Raw genomic sequence first — 8,990 nt, 5'->3', positions numbered from 1 at the left:
ATAGATAGATAGATAGATAGATAGATAGATAGATAGATAGATAGATATAGATGATAGATAGATAGGGTGATAGGCAGGCACAAAGAGATAGCAATAGAGATATATGTAACATGTGTAAATAGATATAAATATACAACAATTAATGGAAAAAGAAGCCATAAATTTGAAAGAGAATGAGGAGGTATATATGGAAATATTTAAAAGAGAGAAGGAAATAATGAAAATATATTATAATCTACAAAAGAAAAGGAAGAAGAAAAGAAAGGAAAGAAAAAGAAAAGAAAGGTGAAGATGATTTGAGTTCTGGAAAGTCACCTTCAGTGAAAAAACTAGCACAAACTCTTTCAGGTTTTTTTTTTTTTTTTTTTGGTTTTTTGAGACAGAGTTTCTCTGTGTAGTTCTGGCTGTCCTGGAACTCACTCTGTAGACCAGGCTGGCCTCGAACTCAGAAATCCACCTGCTTCTGCCTCCCATGTGCTGGGATTAAAGGCGTGCACCACCACCGCCTGGTTCTTTCAAATTTTTTATCACCATTGGCTACTGCTCTACTTGTTACACACACAATTCAAAAGGAATGTTGGTGAGTAACAGGAAAAGAGTGGTACAGCATCTTTCAGAATGCATCTTACTATGGATAGGTAAGGACTGTTACTCCCAGGATGAGTATACTTGTACCTGCTCAAAACATAGAACAATAAACGTTCAGAGTCCATCAGGGATGTTTAGATACAGCACTGTGCTCACAAAAGATGTTGTGAGAAAAGATTCAAGACTTCCTGAATGAAGAAACTAGCATAGACTCTTTCATTTTCAATATCACTATTAGCTAGGAAAGTGTGTATGTATGTGCATGTGTGTGTGCATGTGCAAGCACGTGAATATGCATGCACTGAAGTAATTTACACAGCCACAACTGAGTTGAACATCATGTATCATGATGGGTAATATCTGTTCTCGAAAAGAATGTATCTGCATCTGCCCTCATTTCACATGATGAGTAGAAAATGTTCAGAGTCCAGATGCGAATAAGCAATTCCAGTCAGAATAGGAGTGCATTATGTATCAGACAGGACACAGTAGACATAAAGTGGATTTGATATATCCCACATGGCATCCCTTGGGACCACTCTAGGCACAGAGACAATGACCAAGTATCAGACATTCTTACCTGGGACTGGAGTCTCAAGAGGGTCACTGGGCAGTGACCACAAATAGGAATTATTTTTGAAAGAGGCAAAACATCTATAGGTCCTGTTGTACTCTGGGCTCACAGGGGAGATGAGGAATTTGTTGTGGTCCTGTTGTAAGCAGTTCTGAGGAAAGGACACATTTCTATCTCTGCAGAGAATGAAGATCTCAAAGAAAGGAGGTGCGTAACAACCAAGAGTCACATTTCTTTCTGAGAATCCCTGAGGTCGTGAATCAACAGTAAGGGATGGCTTCTCCTTATAAACACCTGCAAGTGAAAAGACCCGGTGATTAGCTCCTTATGGTAGCACATGCCTCAGGAAGCAGAGGCAGGAAGATCTCTGTGAATTTAAAATCATCCTGCTCTATATAGGCACAGTTACACATGAGACTGGGACACCCTCCCTCCAAAAAAATTTACAAAAAGATCCTGTCCTTTAAAAACATAATTAAAATTGACCATAAAATGACCACTCTTGCTCTCTTCTGGTCTGGGCCCAAGCACAGAACAGATCCCAGGCAACAGGTCTGTACCCAACCTCACAAAACCCAGAGGAAGAGGGCCTCCCAGGAGCTCTAACCCAGGCAGTATCTCAGGTAACAATGAATCACCTGTGATGTCTGCTGTTAGAAGTTCTAATCCAGATGCTGGCCTCTGAAGTTATATTACTCAGACCTTCGATGGGCCATTGACAAGAACATCAAACAGCTAGAGATTGGCATCACTAATCTGAAGAAATCTCTCATTTCTCGGTCTGAAGAAACCTCCAAAAATTTCAAAGGATTTATTGGAGTTGATTTACTCTTTTACGATAGAAGAGACTGTGTACAGCTCTTGACTGTGTACATCCCTTAAAGAAGAATGTTGCCTTTACATAGACAAGACAGGGATGGATAAAGAGAGCATTGAAAAAGGTCAGAGAAGGCCCTGAGAAAAGACAGAGAGAAAGACAAAGATGAGAGCTGGTACAAGAATTGGCTCTCAGCTCTCCATGGTTGTCAACCCTACTTCCTCCCATCTTGAGACCATTAATTGGGTTATTTTTGTTTATTTCTTTTGGACCCTGAGCCTTAAATAGGCTGACTAACTTTGTGAAACAACAGATTAATAACTTGGTAGTAAAACCTATTCAGATACATTATCATGAGTTAGCTATGGAGGACCACGAGACTCAAGATGAGGTTGTTACTCTATCCAGGGTGTTCCCAAAACCTATCTCCACCCAACCTAAAAGAGGGGACTTCTGCCCCTAGACCAAACAGAGAGGGACCACCAAGAACCCCCTCTGACTGGTGACCTGAATTCTTGCTTAGGCTGTGAGGCTAAGCATTGCAAGGGAATATAAATAAAAGTTTAAAATATCTCTCTGGGTTCCCTGAGGGACAAGCCTGACTGCATAGGGGTTGATGTCAAAAGTATCCCCTCTCCAGGAAAAAGACATCGGGATGGGTATGGCCCTCATGCCTCACTGGACAATAACAGGGGGACCGGAGCCATTACAAAGTCCCCTTCAATTACTGGAGGTCAAGCCTCTATCCCTCCCTTCACAAGATTAGAATTGCCACAGCCCTTCTATACTTAGAGAAGGAAGGAGATGTCAGGGGCAGCCCTGCTTATATACTGAAGGCCTAAAATCAGCCATAGGCCTAAAATCAGCAATAGGCCTGTCATACTTGTATACTAACACCGAGTCTTGGGTCTCTGTGGAAAAACATTGAAACAGATAGCTATAAGCTATTGTAAACAGGCAGCTTTTGTGGAAATTTACCAGCCTGATCATAGATCTTGTAAATATTTAGCCTTGGCAGACAATACCAACTTAGATAAGGACAAGTGAGTCATAGGCAGAGTCATAGTGACTTGTCCCCTGAACCTTCACCCAGCCTATACCTTGTTCTGAAAGATATCTGTATTCCCCCTGAACACCCACACTCCAGTGTCATCCCCTTCCCCATGTCCTGCCTTTTTGTGTTTATAACCCCTGTGTGAATAAGTAAAAATTATGATTTGATTTAAAAAATAAATAAAAATAACCTTTTTTATAAATGCACAGTCTTATAAAACAGAAGACAATATGAAACCAAAAGTAAATCCATCAATCTATAAATATCAGGAAGCATGCTCCTATTATTTTCAATGAAACACACCATAGAAGGCTCTATGTAGCTACAGAAGCTGCTGTCATTCCCCAGGAACTCCATCACCTAGGGACCATAGTCATCATCCTGAAGGGAGCCTAGGCCACTGTCAGCAAAGAGGATCACTAACCTACACAGGGTCAGGGTGTGAATCTAAGTTTGTAGAGCTCTTGCCAAATATATGCAATGCCCTGGGTTCTATGTCCATCACCACATGAATGATGAGACTGTCCAAGGATATAATGCTGGTACTAACAGAGTAGAAGTTGAAGGATGAGAAGTTCAAGATTATGTGGGGATACACATCAAGTTGAAGACCAGAAAGATATTTGAGATCCTGTCTCAAAAAAGTAGAAAAAACTGGAAATTAAAAAGGAAAGGATAAAATAAGAGATGAGGAAAAGGGAAGAGAGAACAGGACAGGACAGAAGAGGAAAAGGAAGAGGAGAGATGGATGTACAGGAGCAGAAATGCAGGCAGGGCCTGTGACGGGCATGTGTAGTTAGTTCACTGAGGTAGGCAACAGAGATTAAGGCTGGAGAACAGTGTTCACAGCAATTACTCACCTGTCACTACCAACTCCAGTTTGTCACCAATTCCTGACCATTCAGATCCATTGAAGTATTTACAGGAGTAAATCCCAGCATTGATGTTCATCATATTCTCCAGACTGAACTCAAAAACCTCCTGGTCTCCCTGTGGGGTGTGATCATACCAGATTCCATGGTGTATAGAATTACATAGACGTACTTTGGTCACTCCTGGAGGGGTCCTACAGAAGATAGTCACAGCACTGCCTGTAGAAATAACAGTTCCTGGGACTGCCCAGATAGAAGGCTGCTGAGATGGCTCTACAGAAAGAGAGAAAAAGAAATCTAGTCATCTGATGTCAGGAGAGCCTGGTTCCCAAGGAGCTATGGAGTAGCTCCCACATCAATCATGAATCAAGAAAATGGCCACACAGATGTGCTCACAGGGCAGTGTGGTGGAAGCAATAGCTCTGTTGAAATTCCATCTTCCCAGATGACGCTAACATATGTCATGTTGAAAGAAAATTAAGCAGCAGAATTTCTGGCATGTTTAAATCGGCCTAATCATCTTTACAGTTTTCAAACAACATAAGAATTACTCTCATACCTTAGTGCTATCTACTAGATTCTTTCCTTGTCTCCTGCCAGCCCAAGAATCAATCCTGAGAATTGACATTATTATCACTAAACCTTGACACTTCCATGGGCCAGTCAACATGGGGTTCCATTAAATCACTGACATATGTCTGTCTACTTTGCCTCTTTCTTCCTTGTAAAAACCAATCATTATATACCACTCCAATCTCACACAAAACCTGGGAGTGTCTAAATATAGGTAAATCTCCTCTGTGCTACCTCCTCATTAGACAGCAGTTACATCAACTCTGTTCCATGGATGAAGTGTCTTCCAAAGAGCAAGCCTCGATAAGAGAGTCAGACAGAGCCCACATGAGAAGATATGGAAACAAAACGAAAACAAATTCAAAATTAAATGTCTATATCCTCAGAAGAAAGTGTGTGTGTGTGAATTATTTTCTGAATGTCCCTCTGAGCCAGATGGCATATGAGCATTAGCGGCCCATGGTAGAGAATTCACACCCGAAACATGGCTACAATAGTAAGGACTAAATATGAAGGAAGCAGACAGGTGGCTGCCAATGAAAACACCATCTCAGGGTCTGCTCAAGATGCCTCCTCAAACTCCTCCCATGATACTCCCAGACAAAGTCAGATTCAAGGGTTGAAACAGAGAACCGACTCACCAGAGTGTGCCCAGATCATCTGCTCCATTAAACACACTGAAACAGGAAGAAAAAAAGACCTGTTGAAAGAATCTGTCCTGTTATACACTGATCCCAACCCAGAGCTCAGATAGAAAGACCAGGACAGGATGAGCAGGCTGAGGTCAGGAATGAACCTTTTGCAGCCATCAGGACAGGTCTTCATAGAGGAAGAATTTTGTGACAACAACCCTGGTTTTAAACCTGGGAGTCTGTATTCATTACTCTCTGGCTAAGAATATTGACCCCTGTAATACTTACCAAATCCAAGAAGAACAGACCCAAGGCCCATGGCAGTGAGTCCTACAAGATCACCACATACAGGCACAGAGAACGGGCAGCACACTCTGCACAGGGGGACACACCCATGGGACAGAGCAGACTGGTGTCCACAATACCCGTCAAGGATGATGACAACAAAACAGGAAGGAGACATACTCTTGCACAAAACCTGCTTCTGACTCCTCAATTCTACACCACAGCTCTGGGCCAGGAAAGAGTTTCTCTATACACTTCCTGTTCTGGCTCTAAATTCTCAAATAGTTTATGGGTGTGGGCATACTATCCTCTGGCATTCACATATATGTGTGCACTTGTGGGTAATGTTTGAGAGAAAACAGTGGATGAAAGCAGAAAGCTTGGATCCCAAATGCCCCACAAATCTACTGGAACAGTTAGAATAGTCTAGATGGGAAATCAACAGGCATGAAAGAGGACAACTTAGAATACAGATGTGGAAAGCCAGAAAAGATGCAGAGCAATGCTTCTGTAGTGTGTGTATGGTATCATTAAATAATTCTTCTGACCAACTAACTACACAGCCAGGTCCCTACAGCTGACAATGCAAATAACAGAAACAAAAATAACTCACCTTAAAAGCAGGCGACAGTATTGGATTGATTTCTAGACCAGCACACGATTGAGACCGAATAACTGGTCATCTTTAAGAAAAATACAAGAGTCATTATAATTTCTCCTTTTGATTCTCTGTCCCACAAGGTCTAAAAACTTGAGGCAAGGGAGCTTGTTCCATCTGGGAAATAGGCAAGCAAAGGAGGGTCAGGAACATATGTCCAATAGAGCCAGACAGTCCCTCCTCCAGTCTCTGCTCCACACTTTGTCTCCACACTTGCTCCTGTGAGTATTTTGTTACTTCTTCTAAGACAGACCAAAGCATCCACACTTTGGTCTCCTTTCTTCTTGAGCTTGAGTGGTCTGTGAGTTGTATCTTAGGTATTGTGAGCTTTTGGGCTAATATCCACTTGTCAGTGAGTGCATACCGTGTGTGTTCTTTTGTGATTTGATTACCTCACTCAGAATGATATTTTCCAGTTCCACCCATTTGCCTAAGAATTTCATTAATTCATTCTTTTTAATAGCTGAGTAACACTCCCTTGTATAAATGTACCACATTTTCTCTACCCCTTCCTCTGTTGAAGGACATCTGGGTTCTTTCCAGCTTCTGGCTATTATAAATAAGGCTGCTATGAACATAGTGGAGCATATGCCATTTGTTATATGTTGAAGCATCTTTTGGGTATACTCCCAGGAGTGGTATAGCTGGAGTGGTATAGCTGGGTCCTCAGGTAATACTATGTTCAACTTTCTGAGGAACTGCCAGACTGCTTTCCATAGTGGTTGTACCAGATCACAAGCCCACCAACAATGCAGGAGTGTTCCTCTTTCTTCACATCTTGCCAGCATCTGCTGTCACCTGAGTTTTTGGTCTTAGCCATTCTGACTGATGTGAGGTGGAATCTCAGAGCTGTTTTGATTTGCATTTCCCTGATGAGTAAGGATGTTGAACACTTATTTAGGTGCTTTTCAACCATTTGAGTTTCCTTAGTTGAAAATTCTTTGTTTAGCTCTGTACTTCATTTTTTTAATCAGGTTATTTGATTGTCTAGAGTCTAATTTCTTGAGTACTTTGTATATTTTGGATATTAGCCCTCTATCAGATGTAGGATTGGTAAAGATCTTTTCTCAATCTGTTGGTTGCCATTTTGTCCTATTTACAGTGTCCTTCACTTTACAGAAGCTTTGCATTTTTATGAGGTCCTATATGTAGATTCTTGATCTTAGAGCACAAGCCATTGGTGTTCTGTTCAGGAACTTTTCCCTTGTGCCCATGTGTTCTAGGCTTTTCCCTGCCTTCTCTTCTATTAGTTTCAGTGTATTTGGTTTTATGTGGAGGTCTTTGATCCACTTGAACTTGAACTTTATACAATGAGATAAGAATGAATCAATTTGCATTCTTCTACATGCTGACCTCCAGTTAAACCAGAGTTGCTCTTTCTAACACTATGAAGAATTAAGATGGAATTGTGATGGGAATTGCATTGACTCTGTAGATTGCTTTTGGTAAGATGACCATTTTTACCATATTAATCCTGCCAATCCATGAGCATGGGAGATCATTCCGTCTTTTGAGATCTTCTTCAATTTCTTTCTTCAGAGTTCTTGTCATACAGTAGATATTTCACTTGCTTGGTTAGATTCACACCAAGGTATTTTATATTATTTATGACTACTGTGAAGGATGTTGTTTCCCTAATTTCTTTCTCATCCCTTTTATCCTTTGAGTAGAGGAACGCTACTGATTTGTTTGAGTTAATTTTATAGCCAGCCACTTTGCTGAAGTTGTTTATCAGCTGTAGGAGTTCTTTGGTAAAATTTTGGTAGTCACTCATGTGTACTATCATGTCATCAAATAGTGATAACTTGACTTCCTCCTTCCCAATTTTTATCTGTTTAATCTCTTTTTGCTGTCTAATTGCTCTGGCTAGAACTTTGAGTACTATATTGAATAGGTAGGGAGAAAGTGGGCAGCCTAGTCTAGTCCCCGATTTTAATGAGATTGCTTTGAGTTTCTCCCCATTTAGTTTGATGTTGGCTATTGGTTTGCTATATACTGCTTTTATTATATTTAGGTATGCACCTTGAATTCCTAATCTGTCCAATACTTTTAATGTGAATGGGTCTTTTATTTTGTCAAAGGCTTTTTCTGCATCTAATGAAATAATCATGTGAGCTTTTTTTTCTTTAAGTTTGTTTATATATTGGATTACATTGATGGATTACTGTATATTGAACCATCCCAGCATCCCTGGGCTGAAGCTTACTTGATCATGATGGATGATCATTTTGATATGTTCTTGGATTTCTTTTGAGAGAATTTTATTGAGTATTTTTACATCAATATTCATAAAGAAAATTGGTCTGTAGTTCTCTTTCTTTGTTGGGTCTTTTTGTAGTTTAGGTATCAGTGTAACTGTGGCTTCATAGAAAGAATTGGGCAGTGTTCCTTTTGTTTCTACTTTGTGGAATAGTTTGAAAAGTATTGATATTAGGTCCTCTTTGAAGGTCTGATAGAATTCTGTCATCTAGTCCTGGGCTCTTTTTGGTTGGGAGAAGTTTAATAACCACATCTATTTCATTTGGGGTTATGGGGCTGTTTAGATGGTTTATCTGATCTTGATTTAACTTTGGCACCTGGCATCTGTCTAGAAATTCATCCATTTCATCCAGATTGTCTGGTTTTGTTGAGTATAGACTTTTGTAAAATCTGATTTTTTTTTTAATTTTCACAGTTTCTGTTGTTGTCTCCCTTTTCATTTCTTTTTTTTAATCTGTTTTTTTTTTAAATTGGGTTACGTATTTACCTTTCATTGTTATCTCCTCTCCCATTCTCCCCCAAAACCCCTTATCCCATACCCCTCCTCCTATTTTTAATGAGGGTGTGCTCCAAACATCCTCCCAGTCCCATCTCCCTGCCTTCAAATTCCCCAACAATAGGGAATCCAAACTTTCTGAGACCATGGCCCTCCACTTCCACTGATGTCTGACAAGGCCA

The 8,990-nt window shown here is 40.4% G+C and overlaps 1 protein-coding gene across 1 annotated transcript; it reads right to left on the bottom strand.

The window, feature by feature from the left end:
• Nucleotides 1–1,154: 1,154 nt before the first annotated feature.
• Nucleotides 1,155–5,497, bottom strand: LOC114627350 (leukocyte immunoglobulin-like receptor subfamily A member 2). The gene is made up of 4 exons (XM_028775104.1): nt 5,399–5,497; nt 5,120–5,155; nt 3,894–4,178; nt 1,155–1,456 (listed from the first exon to the last, which is right to left on the bottom strand). The coding sequence occupies exons 1-4, from the start codon at nt 5,427–5,429 to the stop codon at nt 1,155–1,157; spliced, it is 654 nt and encodes a 217-aa protein (XP_028630937.1). The 5' UTR covers nt 5,430–5,497.
• Between the last annotated feature and the right edge of the window lie 3,493 nt (nt 5,498–8,990).

The sequence above is a fragment of the Grammomys surdaster genome, unplaced genomic scaffold (genome assembly GCF_004785775.1).
Source record: "Grammomys surdaster isolate TR1022 unplaced genomic scaffold, NIH_TR_1.0 252, whole genome shotgun sequence".
Lineage (NCBI taxonomy): Eukaryota > Metazoa > Chordata > Mammalia > Rodentia > Muridae > Grammomys > Grammomys surdaster.
Note: the sequence above shows the minus strand (reverse complement) of the source record. Positions and strands in the feature narration are given on the sequence as shown.